The sequence below is a fragment of the Sebastes umbrosus genome, chromosome 18 (assembly GCF_015220745.1).
Source record: "Sebastes umbrosus isolate fSebUmb1 chromosome 18, fSebUmb1.pri, whole genome shotgun sequence".
Classification (NCBI taxonomy): domain Eukaryota; kingdom Metazoa; phylum Chordata; class Actinopteri; order Perciformes; family Sebastidae; genus Sebastes; species Sebastes umbrosus.
The window spans coordinates 13,567,035-13,587,034 of NC_051286.1; the positions used below are offsets into that span (position 1 = coordinate 13,567,035).

At 43.4% G+C, this 20,000-nt stretch overlaps 1 protein-coding gene and 1 long non-coding RNA gene across 3 annotated transcripts in view; one reads left to right on the plus strand and one right to left on the minus strand.

Annotated features, from left to right (window-relative positions):
• The window catches only part of LOC119477265 (tyrosine-protein phosphatase non-receptor type 14-like), a 44,823-nt gene that overhangs the window by 18,283 nt on the left and 6,540 nt on the right, over positions 1 to 20,000 (plus strand). The window contains exons 1-14 of one of the 2 annotated variants that reach the window (XM_037751256.1): positions 1,173 to 1,321; positions 8,239 to 8,336; positions 9,534 to 9,601; positions 10,740 to 10,810; positions 10,926 to 11,013; positions 11,128 to 11,216; positions 11,381 to 11,468; positions 11,674 to 11,756; positions 12,804 to 12,864; positions 13,452 to 13,530; positions 15,192 to 15,661; positions 15,752 to 17,071; positions 18,481 to 18,621; positions 19,724 to 19,942. In XM_037751256.1, the coding sequence (XP_037607184.1) occupies positions 1,218 to 1,321; positions 8,239 to 8,336; positions 9,534 to 9,601; positions 10,740 to 10,810; positions 10,926 to 11,013; positions 11,128 to 11,216; positions 11,381 to 11,468; positions 11,674 to 11,756; positions 12,804 to 12,864; positions 13,452 to 13,530; positions 15,192 to 15,661; positions 15,752 to 17,071; positions 18,481 to 18,621; positions 19,724 to 19,942 (2,979 nt within the window). In that variant the 5' untranslated portion in view covers positions 1,173 to 1,217. Of the gene's footprint in view, positions 1 to 1,172; positions 1,322 to 8,238; positions 8,337 to 9,533; positions 9,602 to 10,739; positions 10,811 to 10,925; positions 11,014 to 11,127; positions 11,217 to 11,380; positions 11,469 to 11,673; positions 11,757 to 12,803; positions 12,865 to 13,451; positions 13,531 to 15,191; positions 15,662 to 15,751; positions 17,072 to 18,480; positions 18,622 to 19,723; positions 19,943 to 20,000 lie in introns of those variants that run through there. The other variant, XM_037751255.1, reaches the window with a different exon arrangement.
• On the minus strand, positions 11 to 18,453 carry LOC119477306. Its single transcript, XR_005204219.1, has 3 exons — positions 18,319 to 18,453; positions 3,443 to 3,457; positions 11 to 36 (listed from the first exon to the last, which is right to left on the minus strand). It is a non-coding gene; the product is annotated as an uncharacterized LOC119477306 (long non-coding RNA).

The following is a 20,000-nucleotide window of genomic DNA, read 5'->3' on the forward strand; positions in this document are numbered from 1 at the left end:
TTCTCACACTCACACACAGACACACACACACACACACTCCGCAGGTCTGCCTCGCACGGAGCTGGTGAATTTGCGGCTTCTGCTTCGCTGGATGTGGGAAAGGTCGACTGCAGGTCACAGCTTGATGTTTTGACGCCAGAGTTAGCTTTAAGGTGTGTGAGTGTGTGAGTGTGTTAACCATTTACGCTGTTGAATCACCTCGCTTTTTTGAGGAGGAGGCAGGACTGGACATGCTATTTCTGTGCTTACATGGTAAATAATGAAATCATCATGTATCAGTGACCGGCCTGATACACTCAGAGAGAGCTTGTGTGTGTGTGTGTGTCTGCAGGTTCGTTATACAGAAGTCAGGATCTGCTCTGGTAAAGAGATGGTTTTCCAGGAAACCCCTGCAGGCCTTTATGGTGTGTGTGTGTATGGGGGTTATGGGGGTTGAAGGGGTTATGATGGGGCCTAAGGGGCAATTTAGGGAACAATGGTCGCCTCTTTTTCCTCAAGCCCCCTCTCTTTCTCTTACAATCCCTCTACATAGTGTCACCCCTGCTCCTTTTTTATCAAGAGCAGATCTCCACATCACTCCAATCCCGCATTTTTTACTCTCTTTCTCTTCATCCCTTCGTCCTCCTTTTCTCTCTCCCTCTTTCTCTTCTTTTTTTTTTTTTTTGTTTGTCAGGAATGTTGGCACAGCCGTCCAGCGTAGGAGGCGGACCACACATTCCTCCCAGCAGAAGTGCTGGGGGTAAATGGGGGGGGGGGGATGGCGGGGGGATGTCTGGTTTACAAAACACACACTCACTCACCTCGCACACCTCGCACACTCCCCCCCAAGAATCCTCTCAGAAGCCAGCTGCAGCCCTGTCAGAAGAGTTAGTCACAATACACCACATTGTAAGAACATACACGACCCCCGAGGCAAGCTTTTTTTCTAAAAGACCCATCCCCTTTTTTCTTCACATCAAGTTGAGAACAATCTTTTTTTTTGATGAAGTTCAAAACACACTTTTTTTTATTGCCTTAAATCAAGGGTTTAAAAAAGCTTTCTTTGCTCTTATGTTGTCTGTACTTTCCTTTGAGAACATAAATCAGTGTGGGAATGATAACAGTTACAACTGACGGCCCTTCTTTTTTTTTTTTTAAATGTAGATAATTTATTGAGGTTGATTTGGGTCACATCCAATGAAGCACATCTTTGTTTTTTCTACACACCTGGTCTGGTGATGAAGGGGGGAAGGGCAGGAATCAGAGAAAGAATGACAGAGGCAAAGAGGAAGACAAGTGGGGACAGAGAAAGTAAAAGTTTGGCAGCAACACTTGGCTTTGGGTTTGTACCTTGTTATTTATGTGGTTAAAGCTTGCTGCCAGCATGTGTTTCTGCTGGAACTTACACATATTTATGTGTCCGCATAGAAAAGTATGTTTGTGTTTGTGTCTAAAAACAGAGTAGGAGTGAGTGGATTTGGTTTTTGGGACGCTTGTGCTTTGATTTACTGTTTCACTAAACCCTTTTTTTTTTTTTTAGGAAAGTTACTTTTAAAACTAAAATGTTCCTGGCCTTAAACTGAAGTTACCAACTGAGATGTAGGTCATGGGTTTAAAATGCCTCCTCTGTTCATTTGAACAGAAATTAGATTGTAAGAAAAAGAACACTTGGTTTTATAAACAAATTCATCTTAACTTGTTGCCAGAAACTAGAAAGACAGAGTGTTGACTCTGCCTCCTCTGAGTAAATGAGATTTACTGAGAAAGTAATGTGAGTTTTATAATGTGGTCTGCTCTTTGAAGTTCAGTGTTTGACTGATGTGTAACCTGATACGAGATCTCCCTCTCTTCCCGTCCATCCATTCATCTGTTTTTCCTTCGCTCTCTTCCTCTCTTCATGCAGCTGTGAAAATTACCCAAAGCAGGGGGCTAAAGTATCAGTGCGTGTGTGTGTGTGTGTATATGTATGTGTGTGTGTGTGCTTACTGGCTGCATATTCACACCAATAATTGAATTATCAAGCAATTAAGGCAGTAATGCAAGAAAGCTGGAGCCCATGTAAACACTGTTCTCCATTATGTTGATGCAGGTATGCTCATAGTTTCAGTTATTGATGCAAGATACACTATGTGGGGTTATATTATGTAATTGTAAAAACTTAATTAGAATTTTTTTTACAACACACGTTTTTATCCAATTTCCTGACGATGCTTTACAAAGATATTTTTACTGGGAAGATGTTTCACTTTGTTTCTCTTTTCGTTTTATGATCTCCAGACGTCCTCTAAAATACAAACTTTCCATGCTTGAAGTGGCATATTTACCAAACAACTTTGTACATGCTCTACGGCAGGGGTGCCCAAAGTTTTTCATTTGGAGAGCCGAAACTGGAACTTAATGGTGGGCCACGGCCCAAAAGCAACCACCTATTGTAGTGTATTGTATTGTTAAGATGCATAATGGTACTAGGATCCCAAGTTCCCCTAACTGAATAGTCTTTACACATAAAATCACCTGCCTAATACAATTGGGCTCATTTCCAGTCATACCCAATTTATGCAATTTCAAGATTGTTTAAGGACCCTAGTATGCAGGAATATTCAAATACACCATTTTTACAATAGGTGAAAATAACACTAAACACTAAAAAACTGCATGTTTTTGCCCTAAACTGCATGTGATTATCATAAAGTGGGCATGTCTGTAAAGGGGAGACTTGTGGGTACCCATAGAACCCAATTTCATCCACATATCTTGAGGTCAGAGGTCAAGGGACCCCTGTGAAAATGGCCAAGCCGAAAATGTAGTTATTTAGCCTTGTTCCCGACAAGCTAGCATGACATGGCTAGGTTTTCTAGTTTCATATGATACCAGTAACTTCACTCTAGCTCTAAAAGACAGTAAAGTCAGTCAGGATTGCAGGCAATCACGCAGGTCTTTTAATTAAAAAAAAAAAAAATTGCTAGAAACATCTGGCGGGCCAAATCAAACCTTATGGAGGGCCAACTTGGGCCCGCAGGCCCCACTTTGGGCAGCCCTGCTCTACGGTGATGAAGCTAATAGAAAAAGCTAATGATTTTATGGCAATATTCACACCAAGATGGCTGCAAGGATAAACCACAGATTGGGTTTGAAGTTGAACAGTGGAGGATGAGCTTTGACTTTGTAACAGAATCTGTAGAGTGTAATTTTAGCCCGAATGGCCCTTTAGCCATGTAAACACATAAATCAGAGTAATGCCTTACTCACATTACTAGTCATAACCAAATTGGTTGGACTGCTTAGGTGTGTGTGAGAGTATCATCCAGAGTCAGTTGCACCGTGTTTGAGCCCTGATCTGCTTCTTGTACTAATCCCAGACTACCTCCTATATATTACTCACTTAACTAGATATCCTCCTGTACCACCTCCTTTTTTTTTTCTCTTTCTGGAAACCACCTCTTTGGATACTTTCCATTTTTACCACACACACACACATCTTGCAGAAGGTGTGTGTGGTTGAAGCCTTCTGCTCCTTCTGTCTCACTGATATGAAGGAGGGTTAAAGTGGCCCAGAGAGAGAAAGTGAGGAACCTAAACAGAGAGCTGTTGACCGGAGCGAGGCCAGCTGGCCTCAGCAGCCCCCAAGGCTAGCAGCACCAACAGCCTTGAAATCCTTGCATTGTTCAGCTAGTTATCACTAACACACACACACTCACACACATACAGCTGTACTCTGTTGTGCCCCTTGCTGATTCAACACATTTCAAAGTGAAATCCTCCGGCCTCCCACACAAGCCGTCTGCACCCATCCAGGGTTGAGGGGGTGGTCAGGGTCATACCACTGCAGAGGTGGGGGGGTGGGGGTTGTGAAGCATATGTACACACACATTCATGCATGCATGCACATATGCTTGCAGGCTTGTTGTCCGGGGCCACTTGGACATCTGGCAGCATATCTTGAGCGGGGCTTGAACATGCGTGGGCATATAAAGGGCCCTTTGTGCCTGTGTGGCTGCCTGGAGTGCCAGCAGAGCGCTCTGCCATGGTGGAAGTCACAAGTAACTCTCAGTGAGGAGGAAAGCTCTACCTCATGTCTGTGTGTGTGTGTGTGTACGTTCACCTGTTATTACAGCATAGTGATGTCATTCTGACATGCGTGCCAGGTGTGTGCCATCATAAGGACGTCTTTGTGGACACATATTATATTTGTAGGCTTACGAGTGATAGTCTATGTGGCCAGAACATGATTGGGTTGTTAATTAAGTTTTATTATTTGATTTACTCTTAAGGATAGATTCACCCAAATTACATTAACGCATGTTTTCTCACTTATCTCTAGTGATATCTAGCCATGCAGATAGTTTTGGTTTTATTAGCCCAGGTTTTTTAGATATGTGTTGGAGGTAGAGCTTCAACGAGTAATCGATTTAGTTGTCAACTATTAAATGAATCGCCAACTATTTTGATAATGGATTAATCTGTTTGAGTAATTTTTTAAGAAAAAAAAAAAGTCTAGATCCTCTGATAGAATAACAATATCAAGTTGTGTATGATGCAAAGTATAGCTGCCTAAATTAATGAGAAAAGGCAGCTTTTGCAAAACATGTTTTAGTGTCATAGATACAAACCCTAATTCTGTCCCTTTAACATGGTTTTGCGGGTCAGGAGATATGCTTTAATCTAGAGTTGCAACGATTGATCGATTGGTCACCAACTATTTTGATAATCGATAAATTTGTCTGATTATTTGTTAAGAAAAAATTCTCTGATTCCAGCTTCTTAAATGTGAATATTTTCTAGTTTCTTTACTCTATGAAAGTAAACTGAATATCTTTGAGTTGTGGACAGAACAAGACATTTGAGGACGTCATCTTGGGCTTTGGGGGAAACACTGATCAGCATTTTTCTCCATTGTCTGATATTTTATTGACCAAACAAAGCTAAATTGACAATGAAAATAATCATTAATTGCAGCTCGAAGTTTCAACATCATACAAAAAAAGGTAAATTTAATTTTTGAAAACTTGTTCTATAGATCATCCAGAGTAATGGGGACACTTTGTCTGGAAAGATGTATTTTTCTCAGTGTTTTTAGCATAGATTACAAAGGCAAAGACTATCAACAAGACAGTAAACTTACTAGAGAATAGTAATCTTATGATCATTGTCTGCAAAGTATCAACATATTTGAGGAAAATCACCTTTTGTCTGAACTAGTCCCAACCTGTAGACCTATCCAACTTGTGTACAGGGTAAACAAGTAGACAAAGGTTGTTTTTTTTTTAAAGGTCAAAAGTCTAAAAGGTTTGTTTTGTGATGTTTTTGTATAATTTCAGTGTCGCGCTTTCACTTGTTCATAGTTATTTTAACAGTTTACCGTCCGCCTCTCCACCGCCAGCCTCACATATATATATAAACACCATCATGCTGTTACCATTGAACCTCAGAATGAGAACCAACCACTGTCAACCTCAACATTTCCCCAGACCCCATACTGAGAGCGCTGGGAAAACATGGAGAGTTTGTAAAAACAAAGTCCACAATCATTTGAAGGGGTTTTGTGTCCCGCGAAGCTCCTCCCACCCCCCCCATCCTCCACACCGCATCAGGCTCCTCCCCAACGCTGCAGCCACGGCGGTTGGGGTTGGCTAATTAGGGGGTTGCCACGGGAACGGAATGGCAGCATAGCCAACGGGTGTAATGACAGGGTGAGGGAGGAGGGCGGGGTCAGATTATAGGCCTGGGAGTATGCTGAGTGGAGCTCAAAAAAGAAAAGAACAAGCAGGAGGAGAGAATGTGAAGAAGAATATGAACATGAAAGATGTAAAGAAACATAAAGGAGGGCATGAAACTCTGAAACTATGAGGGTAAATTAACAATTCAGAGGGAGCTAAATGGTGGAGGATTGGTGAGAGCAACTGAGATGACAGAGGAGGAAAGAAAATGTAGGAATTGAGGAACTCAAAAGTATGTGTGTGTGTGTTTGAGTGTGAAAGAGCGACTGAGTGAATGACTAAGCATGTATAGCTCAGTGGTTCCCACGTAGACGTTTGTGTACTCTGGCATGGACTGTCTAATGTACGCTTCCACTCAGCTTCTTCTGACTGTGTGTGTGTGTGTGTACGTCAGAAAAGGTGTCTCACGGCCCACATTGGAAAGACCGGTGGTCACCATGGCAACAAACAGGAAACGGTGTGTGCGAGTTTTTACGCAGCTGAGCCCGGTCACCCTGACAATTCTCTCTTTCCTCCTGTGTGGCCACTCCATTCTCCAAAAGACAAACATCCAGTTGGACCGCGGGCTAAAAGTGGACAAAAGGAGCTCAGAAACTTTTAAGGAGCTCGGCGTATTTCAGCCTTTGGGGTTTTGGGACTTTTTTACCACATTATGTGAAGGCTGCAAGTGGGCTCAACAATCTGAACTGTGTCATCATATTGGCTTACACTTGGCAAAACCACCACTGCCCAAAACCACAGTGCCCAGTCCCCAGTTTGCCTCAATTACAATACTCCTCTTTTGTCCAGCTTGTGTTGGCACTACCTAAAATTAAACTCAGTCCTTAGCTCCGTGTAACATGCTCGCCGTTAGCCGAAAATTTACAGACCTATAAAATGGTATTGTTTATCCCGTACTGGTGTACATTTGGCATTCCTCTCAAGTCAAAAATGAGTCACTGGTATTTCAAATAGAGGTGATTCACTCATTCCTCACTTGGATTCTGCAACAAGCTTCTCTGGCATTGTTTTAAATGGCTAATGCTTGTTGCCAATACTGTCTTGACGCATACTTTCTGTTGCACAAACCAGAAGCAGAAGAATACGTCTCTCTGTGGTGTCTCTTTGGATGTTTGCAATCCTTCAGTTGCTAATGTAGCAACGCCTTGATCACAGCTCTTCTTACTTTCTTTGGTCAAATGTGTTGAAGTGAAAGCCATCATGTTTTCCAACTCGATTTAATAGAAGTGGTGTTCAGAGACAGTGTGGCTAGTTGGAAAAATTACAATAACCACCAACCCAAATTCTGGTGAGTTTCTGAAAGCTAATAAGAGTGCCTACCACCCACCTAGTCAGATGTTTTGTGCAGTTTTAGCTGGTAGAGAATGCTGTGGTATGCAGTGTGAGCAAAACTAAAGCCAGGCTCAGACTACAGGAGTTTTATCCCTGATTCACCCCTCCCGACAATCGGAGGAAAGATCTGGTCTGGGCCCTTGGTCGGTACTGATGTTCGGCCCTTATTATCTGATAAAGTGAGGCGTTTACAGATCCAGTCTTAATCCTCCCGAACTGTTCACAGACTCATCGGGTCCGACACGATTAATATCAAACGTGTTTGATATTATTTTATTTAGGAGTTAAAATCTGGATGATAACATCAGTACCTCCCAAGCCAACCCACAGCAGCTGATGGTGTTGCCAAGCAACAATAAACATTCTAGCCCTTGAGGCTAACATTAGTTAGTATACTACTGTTGACAGATGTTAAAACTGACAGTTAAATTCTCACCTCCAGTTCACGCTGAAGACTAGACAACCCGTGTTGACCACATCATGCAGACTCATTTAACCTTCTGCTTTTGTTTTGTCTCACTGCAAAGCATTACTAGAGCACGTCAGTCTCCACTTTGTTTACGTCTGCTTCCCAATGAGATCATGTGAGATCACGTGAGGTGGTGCATTGCTCCCTCTGGCACAATAATGAATAATATCCTGTGGTGTGTGATGCGTCATTATTTTCAAATCTTGTGGTGTGTGCGTGTTTGAGATTAGAAAAAGCCAAAATCTCATAGCAACGCATCCAATAGTTGTTGAGATATTTCACCACGAAACAAAAATGTCAACGTCACGGTGGCACTAGAGGAAAAGTCAGGGAATCGTGAACGTCTGTATAAAATGTCATCACAATCCATCCAATAGTTGTTGAGATATTTCAGTCTGTGGTGGACTGACCGACAGACCCATATTGCCATTCCTAGAGCCTGCGGTCGTGTCTAGAAGGGAGCCCGCAAATTGTGAAATCTGATCTGAGATCTGCAAAAACTCTCGCGAGACTCACTGCCCGACGACCTATCCTAACCTTAACTATTAGAGGTCAATGCCTAACCTTAACGCAAGAGTTTCCCCAGTTTGCGGGCTTCCTTGTAGACTACCCCTGCTAGCGGCTGCCGTGGCTAAAAACATGAATTTCTTATCAAAGTAAAACATTTCCAACACCAGTGTCACTCTACACAGCATCTCATCTTAATAACTCTTTCTTTCTTTTTTCCTTCTTTCTCCTTAGGTATCAGTATTACCTGCAGGTGAAGAAAGTGGTGTTGGATGGACGTCTCCACTGCACAGTAGAGCAGGGGATCAGACTAGCTGGCCTAGCAGTACAAGGTAAGACACACACTCACACACACACACATGCATGAACAAACATCTCATGTGAATAATCTACCAGAGGGAGACAGGCAGCACAAGAGAGAAAGAGTGAGCACAAACTCACACTTTCTCAGGTCATCTCGACTTCACTACCTAATATGGCTGCATACCACTGGGAGAGCCCAGTCCACTTGAGTTCCTATGGTATCAGTCTTAACACACACACACACACATACACACACAACCTCACTCCATCTCCTCGGTCTTGTTCCTGGGTGCTGTCTGTGTCTCGGGGGGAATGTAAACAGACAGTTAGCTTATCACTAGTTCCAAGGTTAGCATTAGTAGCATCAGGAAGACGCTTATCTGAAAGGAGGCGAGGATCCTCCGCTGCACCTCCTTTTGTCCGACAGACAGCAGAACAGTACTTAGGATGCACTCACAATGCCCTATCTGGAGGCCTGACAATGTTATGGAGATGGTGTGCAGGTGGGGTCAATACTGGTGTGCTGTAGACATTTAATTTTTGTAACACGTTACAATAAGGTGCACTGATTTTTGATTAGTTACGAGAATGGAACAAAGCCATGTGTAACTAATTGGTTAGATAATTGAGCTAACAAGCAGCTTCTGGTTACTCTGAATCAAGGACTATTAGCCAAGGTAGAACATTTTTGCTTCCCTAATGTGGCAACTGTGTACATTTCTTCCCTAGAAATGCTCCAAAAACTTGGAAAGTAATCCTTTAGCTACATTAAAAGAAAAAAAAAAGTGTAGCAAAGTTTTAGCTACAGCAATTTAACAGTCTTGATATCAAAATATGTTACTTGGAACAAGGCAAATATGTTGTGTTTATTACTTTCTGCAACAACTCTATGGAGAGAAAAAAGAAAACAACCTTGGCATTAATTGGAAAGACTAATTATCTTGACATTATCTCGACGTTATCTTCTTTGGCACGCACATATCCTTAGGAATGAATAACTATGTAGATAAAAACCTTTTAGATGAAGGCCAATTAAAACATATATGCAGTATTTTATAATAACAAATGTCTGTTCATATCATCTGGAGTGTGAATGTTACCCGACAGTTTTCAGTTTTTCACAACAAAAGGCATGATGTGTGATTTGTAAATGTTACGTTCAAACACTTGGAAATTATTTTTTTTACCTAAAAGGTTATAAAATGTATGTGTTTGTATTTTTCTAGCTGACTTTGGGGACTTCACTCAGTTCATGTCTCAGGACTTCCTCAGGGAGTACGTGCTCTTCCCAGTGGTGAGTCCTTCACTGTTCAAATATGTGTGTGTGTGTTTTTCTCTGTGTGTTTGTGTGGCGCCTGAAGGCACACATTCTTGTGTCACCTGTGTACCTCCTCTCTCTGCATGCCTGATTGACAGGCAGAATAAAGAGAAAGAATAAGAAGCGGAGTGAGATAAAGATCTAGTGGATACCAAATGTATTACATCAACGGAACACTATTTGACTCTGTTACATATCCAGCTACCTGATGTTCATTACTACACCATCGACTCATTGAAGAGAGTAAAAAGGCCTTTACACAGCGGAGGTCTTGTGATGAATTTGCACAAGGGGTGCCACGATATACCGGTATTAACAATACCCGTGATGATTAAAAATTAGATATTGATATCATGTTAATAATACACATATAATAATAGTGTGTAAATAATCCAGCGTCTCTTAAATCATTTTATATAAACAGTTATGATTACTCACTCTCTCTCCACCTCCCTACACACAAATTTTGAGTGTAATTCACTTGTCAAAAAAGAGACAAAACGCACAATGAACAAAGTTGAATTTGACTGATTGCACTGGTATTTTTATATTAAAATGTTCTATAGATATCGCGATAATATCGTTAACATGAATTCTTTTGGCCACAGCAATCATGTAGTGAATCTTATATCGCGACAGCCCTAATTTGCACATCAATATGTTTTTTCGAACTGTTGTTTTTGTCATGAATACTTTCACACAGAATGTGAATATCATGCAGCAAGAAAGCTACATACTTTTTTTTTTAGAACAACTTCTGTTTTTTCTGAGCTTTCGCACCGTGAATAAAGGCAGGTTGAGTTGCGCCTATATATATGAAACAACAACACGGAGGCTCCGCAGTCCCAACCAGGACGGCAAACTTGTTACTTATTACTCCTTTCAACCTTCATAAAGGCCGCGCATACAGGATCCACTTCTTCCGTTCTTACTTTTCACAATAAAGGCACTAGACGTTTAATATTAGCAAGCAAGTATTTTGTATTTTTGTGTCGTTTATTCATCGCGCCCCCGGTGTGAAAAGGTCTTTAGTCAGTTTTTTTTTGTGTTTTCCTCTTACATTTCTTTCTTATGTTCTGCCTCATGTTTTGCTCACTTCTGTTTTTCCTCTCAGAACTGGCCTAATAGTGACGAGGTGCTGGAGGAGTGGACCCAGAAAGTCGCTGAGGAGCACAAGAGTCACTGGTACTGTCAGCTTCATTTTATTCTGTTTGTACATGTGCACATTTGAAAAAGAGAGAGAGAGAAAAAAGATGCATAGACCTAGTACCAGGTACTATATCTGTCTGTGCTTTCTCAGTCGAATGCAGACCGCTGAGGCAGAGCTGCTGTACATCAAAGAGGTGGAGAAACTGGACGGCTTTGGGCAGGAGAGCTTTCCCGCTAAGGTAGGTGAACGTATCACTCACAGCCTCCTACACAGACACACAAACCCCTAGAGTAGCCCATTTCTTTGATTGTGAGAAGACTTAGTCCTAACGATATTCACTCTTCTTCCACAGGACAACTACACAAACGATATTTTCATCGGTGTGTCCTTCATTGGAGTGTTTGTCAAACACAGAAATGGCAGATCCATCATGCTCCACAAGTAAGCCCCCTAACCCTCCATCGTATTTATCTATTTTTTTTCTGTGATCATGAGGTAGCAGGGTTTATACAAATCTATGAATATGGAAGAAAATATTATGAATTTTGTGTGGGAAAATTCAATCCTTGTGTGCATTTGTTTGTGTTTCCGTTTGTGTGTGACAGGTGGAAGGACATTGGCACCATAGCGCACAACAAGTCAGCCATCACAGTGGAGATAACAAGCAGAGACGACACCATCATTTTTCACATGGTGAGTGTTGTGTCTGCGGGTGGTCTCGGTACACACAAACATGCTTTATACAAGGTTTCTAGTGGGAAGTTAAACAAAAAAAAGCACAAACACATTCCTAGATATCCCTGTACAGAGACAAATACAGGGTTTGGAATTTCTATAAATACGACTGCTGTGTTAATTTACAATATCCATGTTTTTCTCTGTGTGCTTGTATCTGCAGGAGGATATGGAAATGGCAAAGTACATCGCTCGTCTTTTCACGGCCAGACACAAATTCTACAAACAGAACAAGATCTGTGCAGAGTGAGTCTCGAGGCTACCGGAGAGGCCAGATGAAGGCCGCTAGAACACTATATATCCTGAATTATCTGCCATTTAAAGGGATAGTTTGGTTGTTTTGAAGTGGGGTTGTTTGAGGTACTTACACATAATCAGTGTATTACCTACAATAGATGACGGCACACTCCCAGTTTGGAGAAACAGACAGGAGACACCGCTCGGAAGCAAAGCAATCTACTGCTGTGGACGGAGCCGGCAGCAAAATGTATTTTAGCCACCTAAAACAAATCAATATAAGTTTAAGTGTACTCTATATTTAAAATATTTTCACCGCTTTACTTTGCCATGAAACAGCCTTTTTCGACGGGCAACTGAAGCCGTTGTATCCATCTATGCTCTTGCCAAAGCCACCAGACTCTATTGATAAAAAAATGAATTTTACTCCGCAGAACACGGGGGTTGCTGGTCTACCGCTGCCTCGATCAGTTAGTTTGTTTGTGCTATTGTGTGACTTTGGTGAATCCGAACTAATCAAAGTCACACAACAACACAAACAAGCTAATTGATTAAGGCAGCAGCAGTAGACCAGCAAGTTCTGTGATCTGCGAGGTAAAATTACTGTTTTTTTCAATGGAGTCTGGTTACTTCAGTTCCACGAAGGAAACATGTATAGCTGTCAACCGGTGAAAATATTCTAAATATAGCGTACACTTAAACTGATATTGATTTTTTTTAAGTGGGCCTTTCTTTTAGGTGGCTAAAACACGATTTGCTGCCGACCCTGTGCTGTAACTCCTGTCTGCTTCTTCTAGCAGGCCGTGTGCCGACTGTTATCTACTGTATGTAATACACTGATTATGGATAAGTACCTCATACAACCTCCCTTCAAAACACCCAAACTATCCTTTAATGTTTAATATGTGTAAATTAATGTAAAATAGAGTTCACCAACTTTTTGAAGATTATGGAAAAGAAAATACCAAAACAAATTGTATAACGTTAATCTTGAATTGGTTATATAGAGTTCATGATTCTTTCAGTCTGTGAATCATCTCTTCTGTTTCTCTTTAGGCCCACGCACTCACCTGCACCAATCAGGAGGAGACCCACCTGGACCAACCGCCTCTCTCTGGTACCGTCAGCTCGCATTGATGTGGTTCATTATCGCTGGTTATTGCTCAGTGGTTTGACACAGTGTGTAAATGAGACCAGAAGGCAGGGGACGGAGGGAGAATTTGGGAGGGAAGACAGAAACGGCTGTGGTTAGAGATTTGACCCTGCTCTCCCACTCAGGGCAGCGCTTAATTGTGCCATGGAGCCTTTGGTTTTAACGTGCGTTGGTGGTGTGGTGGGTGTTGTTGGAAAGTTTGCAAGGGTGTTGCTTGCTCTGATTTCCGGTGCGACAATGAAGGCAGTGATTTGTGCGTCTCCCTCCCTGCTGGCCAGACAATGGCTCGGCTAAATGTGGCACAATAGCTGTTCAGTCAGTCCACTCGAGTGCTCAGTTGTCTGTCTGGAGAACCGCAGGCATTGGCGGTTGACAACTCCGCGGCCCTGGCATGGATCTGAGTCGGTCACAGTCACCTGTCGTGCTAGGAAAGATTGCAATGTGACATTTTAAGGTTTATTTAGAGGCAGATCATGATATAAGCACAATTTAATGGAGTATAAAAATTAATTGCTTCTACTTAATTGCATTAAATGTGTTTCTTCATTCAGCCGCGGCCCCAGTCCTGTAACTTCCAGTCAATGCATTCCCAGTATGGCGAGCATTACCAGGACACACAGAGCTCTCAAGGTACGTGTAAAACACACACAGACAAACACATTTAGAGTGATTTCAACCCCTCCAGCTCACTGCTGTGACCGCAGTGTGATTTAAGATCTCAGCCTCCCGGATGATAACTGAAGCATTTGAATGGAGCTAATTGTGTCTTTCCCGTCAGGCGTGTGACTCACAGCCCCATTTGTATTTTAACAATCTCCCAGCCAATTAGAGCCCAACGTTTGGGGTGCAGAGCAGTGACCTCATTTTGTTCCTCGCTCTTTCATTGACTTGTTCACACACTCAGTCGGCCTTATAATCCGAAGAGCTTCACTGATGTCGGCTTGACAGTAAAACGGAGTGGAAAAACATTCTGGGTGTGCTACTATGCGTGGGTGTGAGATCATTCTGTAGTGTGCGACCTCAGGCATCACACTCCGTTTGTGTGGACAGAGATTATGTACGTCTGCCTGCTTGTGGGCTTGAGATAGTTTCACACGAGAGAATGCTCTGTTTGTTGAGTAAAGAGGAATGACATGCATACCACTGTCTCCTTCATTATGGTGGGAAGAAAATATTCCAAATCTACGCTGTTGTAAGTTGGTTAACTACTGGGAGGACATTTTCAGAATTGTTTCAAATGTGGTCGGTGCTTCCGTGCAACCAGACCCAAACAATGATCATTTTTGCCACATCAGAAACACCTTAAGGGTGCCGCAGATACTGCTCATTGCTTATGGCCTTAAATCAAAACACCAGAACCACCTCCAGTAAACTCAACTTTGAAAGAATAAGGTTTGCTCTAAAGGACTTTTAGGAAAATTTGGTCCCCATTTTTCCTGATTTAATTTAATTTATGTACCTTTTCTTTTGAATTTCTGTTTGTTTTATTAGCTTGATCACTCTTCTAACTATAAGTTACTGTGGTTTCATCATCTTCTATATTCTGTTATACTTGATTTATGTTTTAGAAATTTAACCATACAACTCTACCAACTGTTTGAACGCTTGGTAGAGATGTATAAAAATTAGGGCTGTCAATCGATTAAAATATTTAATCATGATTAATCACATGATTGTCCATGATTAATCGCAAATTAATCGCACATTTTTTATCTGTTCAAAATGTACTTTAAAAGGGAGATTTGTCAAGTATTTAATTCTCTTATCAACATGGGAGTGGGCAAATATGCTTGCTTTATGCAAATGTATGTATATATTTATTATTGGAAATCAATTAACAACACAAAACAATGACACATAATGTCTAGAAACCCTCACAGGTACTGCATTTAGCATAAAACAATATGCTCAAATCATACCATGGCCAACTGAAGCCCAACAGGGAACAACAGCTGTCAGTGTGTCAGTGTGCTGACTTGACTAAACTGCATGTGATTATCATAAAGTGGGCATGTCTGTAAAGGGGAGACTCGTACCCATAGAACCCATTTACATTCACATATCTTGAAGTTGACAGTTTTTCCTCCCAAAATTTAGCGCAAGTTTGGAGCATTATTTAGTTATTTATTTTATGATGCCAGTATCTTCACTCTAGCTTTAAAACTGAGCCCACTACAACCTAAAAAATCGCAAGTTGCGTTAATGCGTTAAAGAAATTAGTGGCGTTAACGTTGACAACCCTAATAACCCTAACTTTTTCATTCTTTCTTCGTCCCTCTTTTGATCTTTAGACAGTATCTTCCATGACGACCCCTACTACAAGTCAGAGACCAGTCTGGACCGCTGCCCGGCGGACTTCCCCTACCGTAACGGTACCGTACCCAACGGGAGCATGTACAGCAGCCCCAGCCTGAGCTCCCTCAATCATTCCCAGAATTTCGTCCCGCCCTCGCCCATGTCCTCCAACCTCAGCATCCCCGGCAGCGAGCTCATGCGCCCTGACTACATCCCCAGCCACCGCCACAGCGCCATCATTGCTCCGTCCTACCGGCCCACACCTGAGTACGACGCCGTCATGCGGCAGAAGCGGCGCATGCTCCCCGCTCACCATGACCTCCACAGCCAATCGCTGCGCAGTCTGAACATCAGTAATGCGTGTGCTTACCGCCAGCCTGAGGCTCTGGTGTACAGCCAGCCAGAGATGAGGGAGAGGGGCCCTTATCATGGCCTGGGGCCCAGCCCGGGTCCTTACGCACCACAGGTAGAGGTGGACGCTCTGAGTTTGATTTTGTTATATGTATTGCTCTTGTCTACATCTCACACTGTTTTTCTATCAATGTTGGCCTTGCAGATCAGCTACAGTAAGCCAGTATCCCATGGCCCTCATCAGGGAGGACCAGCCAGCAGCCAGGGCCCCTGTCATTCGCCCTGCGTTAATGGAGGTGGAGGCGGGGGTGGAGGTGTAGGAAGCTCCATCTCTCACACTGTCAGCACTCCTGAGCTGGCAAATACCAAACAACAGGGGAACAATGCGGGAAGCTATGCAGCTACGGCCAACATGCTGAGAAACCACATGTCGCGCCCTCCTCCACCTTACCCTTCCAGCTCCTTCCGCCCGGCCACCAGCACGCCAGACCTGGCGAGCCACCGTCACCGCTGCATGGGGGGCAGCAGTCCAGAGCTGGTGACCCGCATGGTGCAGCTGTCGGTCAAGACGTTCCAGCCGGACAGCTCGGCCGTGGTGCACCAGTCCCTGCAGGAGGTTAGTGAACCGTTAACTGCAGCCGCTAAGCACCGCTCCACCCTGGGCAAGAGACACAGCATGGAGGTGATCAGCAGCATGAGAGGAGGTGGAGGTGGAGGGATGGAGGGCCTTGTGATGAAGGGCATGAACGCTCCCCTTCATCGGAGGAATACTCTCAGAGAACATGTGATGCCCCCTCAGCCTCAGTCCATTCCTCAGCCCCAGCCCCCTCAGCCACAACCCCAGCCCCCACCTCAGCCTCCACCTCCACCTCAGCAGACACAGGAGTTGCCCATGCAGATGCCTGCCCAGAAAGCACCTGAGGCTTCTGTAACACCACCTGGACCAGTGGCTTACCAGCATCAAAAGACTCTTTCCAATGCTACCATGCTCATACACAGTAGTGAGAGTGAAGAGGAGGAGGAGGAAGAGGAGAGACCTGAGTTGGATGTTCAGATCCCAGGTCTCAATGAGGACATCAGCATTAGCGCTCAGCTCCAAGCTGCTTTGGCCAAACTGCCCAACAAACCCCCTCCAGAGTACCCGGGTCCTCCCAGACCTCCGAGCAATGCTCAAATCCGCACCCACAATCACACTCACCACCATAACCACAATCAAGGACCACAGAGCAACCAGGGACCAATGGACCCAAGCCAAGCCCAGGGCAGAGCGCACAAAGCTGGGCAGAGCCCAGGTGGCGCCGGGCCTGGAGGTGGTGGTGGTTGTGGTGGTGGTGCAGGTGCTGGTGGGACACTGACCCGAGGGGACCAGGGTGGGGTGAATGGGGCGGTTTTAGGTCCATCCATTTCAGAACCAGACCTCACCAGTGTGAAGGAGAGGGTGAGGAAAGAGCCGGTCAAAGAGAGGCCGGTGTCGGAGATGTTCTCCTTAGAAGACAGCATAGTGGAGAGGGAAATCGCTCAGAGGGTAAGACAATCATTCAGTAACTCGGTTTCTTGACACCTTTTATTTTATGCTAGTGCCAACATATATTTAATAATATGTGCTATTTATCAGTGCTGAAATGCTAAGTTGATTAATTAATTAGTTAATTGACAGAAAATTATTCGACAGCAATAAAAACGGCAAACATCGGGGCTTCCAACTTTTCAGATGTGATTTCCGATTTGCTGCTTTTCTCTGTATTATATGATGTTAGATTTAATACTTTGCAATCTATACCGAATATTTTTGGGTATTGGACTGAATTTGAAGATGTCTGGTATTTTTCACTATTCTTTTTATACACTAAACAATTTATCCGATTTATATTAAAGTAATTAAGTCATTCAAATAAGTAAAATAATCAACAGGTTGATAAAATCCATGCTGCACATCATCCTGTACCGGACAAAAAAACACCCACCACATTGGCACAGTTCTAAATGTTTCAGTCTGTTGTTTGCTAGTTAGTTTCATATCTCCTGATTAGTAGTAATCCGGGGTTCAGCACCTGAGAGGGTAGCACTAGGCTCTGAGTCCCCCCGGGCAGCTTAAACCCTTATAAATCCCTCAGATTATTCTCTGGGTTGGGTGTTCTTGTGTTGGTCGGCTCTCTGTTAAAGCACAAACATTTGACACAGCACCAGAGTCCAGGTATAAGTTAATCGCCTCACTTAATTGTGATAAACCTCTCTGTTCAAGACGGACCTGGTGTGACCCGGATGTTTATAACGCAAGTCAATGAAATTCCAAAATATTTTGCTTCGATCCAAAGTGATTATCCCTCAGCTGCTTTATCTCATACCTAGAGGGACACCCCTGGTGACCCCCAAGCTGTTGTTTTGACTGTCCCACAGGGAATGAAGGAGGTGGAGCTGTCCTGGAGGTTTAATAGCATCAGAGATTAGGAGAGGTAATCCTTAGGAGGAAGGAGGGACCGTACAATGTGGGTCAGAGTTTGGCTAGAGAGGGAAAAAAGACATGGTGACAGAGGGAGCGTGTGTTCTGTAAAGAAAAGGAGGCCAAAATAGGTAGGTGGGGGAAAAAACAAAGGACTGAAAGAATGAGAAATATGTGAGGGAAGACAAAACAAGGATGAAAGGAGTTGAGGGGGAAGTGAGCTGGATAAGAAGTTTACTTTTAATAGGCTTTGCATTCAGGGCTTGTTAGTTCACACCTTTGGACAGAATACAAATGGATTGGTACAGCCAGGTTTGCCCTACAAACAGGACACACACACACACACACTCATATGCACGTCAAATTCTCTCCACCCACTTCGACACACTCACATGTGCGCGCTCGCCGATATTTGAGGCCAGCACAGGTCAGTCAGTCTTGCAATGCTGCCGGTAACTGTAACCATGACACCGGGGTTTTCCTCTCTCTTGAAGACGCTGGAAAGACAGAAGATGTCCGTGGACTCCATGAAGAGGCCGCTGATGATGGCCGCCCTCAACGGCCTCTACGTGGCCCGGATGCCGGTCCCCGAGAGTCCTGCGGAAGAAGGCGCCAAGGCTGCAACCGACGAACGGGTAAGATGTTTACAAAAAATGTTATTTTGAATATATGTGCAGTTGCTTGAGTTTTTAAGATTTCATGCCTTTAACAGTGTGTCAGGAAGTATTTTGAAAGATCTAGCAAATGTCCTTTTTGTTTGTTTTTCAGTTAGATAGTATGTATAGTATGTGCAATTGATTAATAAAGGAAACAATGATCCACATTTTTCACCATTTTCTGACATTTTATAGATCAAACAACTAATCGATTAATCGAGAATGAAAATATTTGTCAGTTGCAGCTCTAAATTCTAGGTTTATTCTTGTCATTTTATGGTACTGTAGATACAAAACGAGCTCTTTATAGCTCATTTTTTACTCACTATTGCTCAAAAGGTACGTAACCAAATTTTCAAATCAATTTTAGACTGAAAATATAATTATACAACTGCTGCTTTTCTGAATTAAGAGCAGCTGATAAAGGAGGCTTGTCTGAAGATTATCAAACAGTCTCTGATTATCACACTATTTCATGCATCCCGTTTCCCAAATACTGTCTGTTGGCTCCCTTTTTTGAGTACGGAGGTGTGAAACGCAGCCTTTGTCCCGTCTGTTGCTAAGCTAACGGGGGCAAGCCCTAAGTGGGCTGTGGAACGCGTGGCATGGTGGTGCTTATCGCCTCTAGGCCCGTTGGTATGTTAAGAATTTGACCCGAGAGAGAGCGAGAGCGAGCCACACAGAAAGAGTGATAGAAAGAGAGAGAGAGAGAGAGAGAGAGACAGAGATGCTGCCCTCTCAAACATGACTGGCCTAATAAACATGTAGCTCCATCAGGATGAATACCACCACTGCATAGTCTGCTCTTTTACAGCTGTGTTGATGCATTATACATGCTTTGAGTTCTTTGATGTTGAAGTCAGTATTCAGCTGCGAGTGGTGACGAGGGTTTAGAAATGTGGACGTATATTATAATGAGATTTCTGGATTCTTCTGGTCTGAATAGTCTCTTTCGATATGGTGGAATGTAAACGGATAAAAGCCCCTTGGGAACTGAAAGAGAAACCTCTGAATGATGTGAATGACTAACACCCCTCCTCCTCCTCCTCCTCTCTCTTTCTTTTTCTCTCCGTCTCTCCAGTGCAAGACCTTGGAGTTGAAGCTGGAAGAGGAGCGGGTCTTCACTGAGTATGAGCAGGTGCCCAAGAAGAGGGCAGACTGTGCTCTCACCACGGCAACTCTGCCCGAAAACACAGAGCGCAACCGTTTCCGTGACGTCGTTCCGTATGAAGAGAATCGGGTCGAGCTTGTGCCAAACAAGGAGAACAACACGGGCTACATCAACGCCTCGCATATCAAGGTGTGCTCGAGGGGTCAAGGGTAAAATGTCAACAAGTGTAAACAGGAATTTAAGGGAT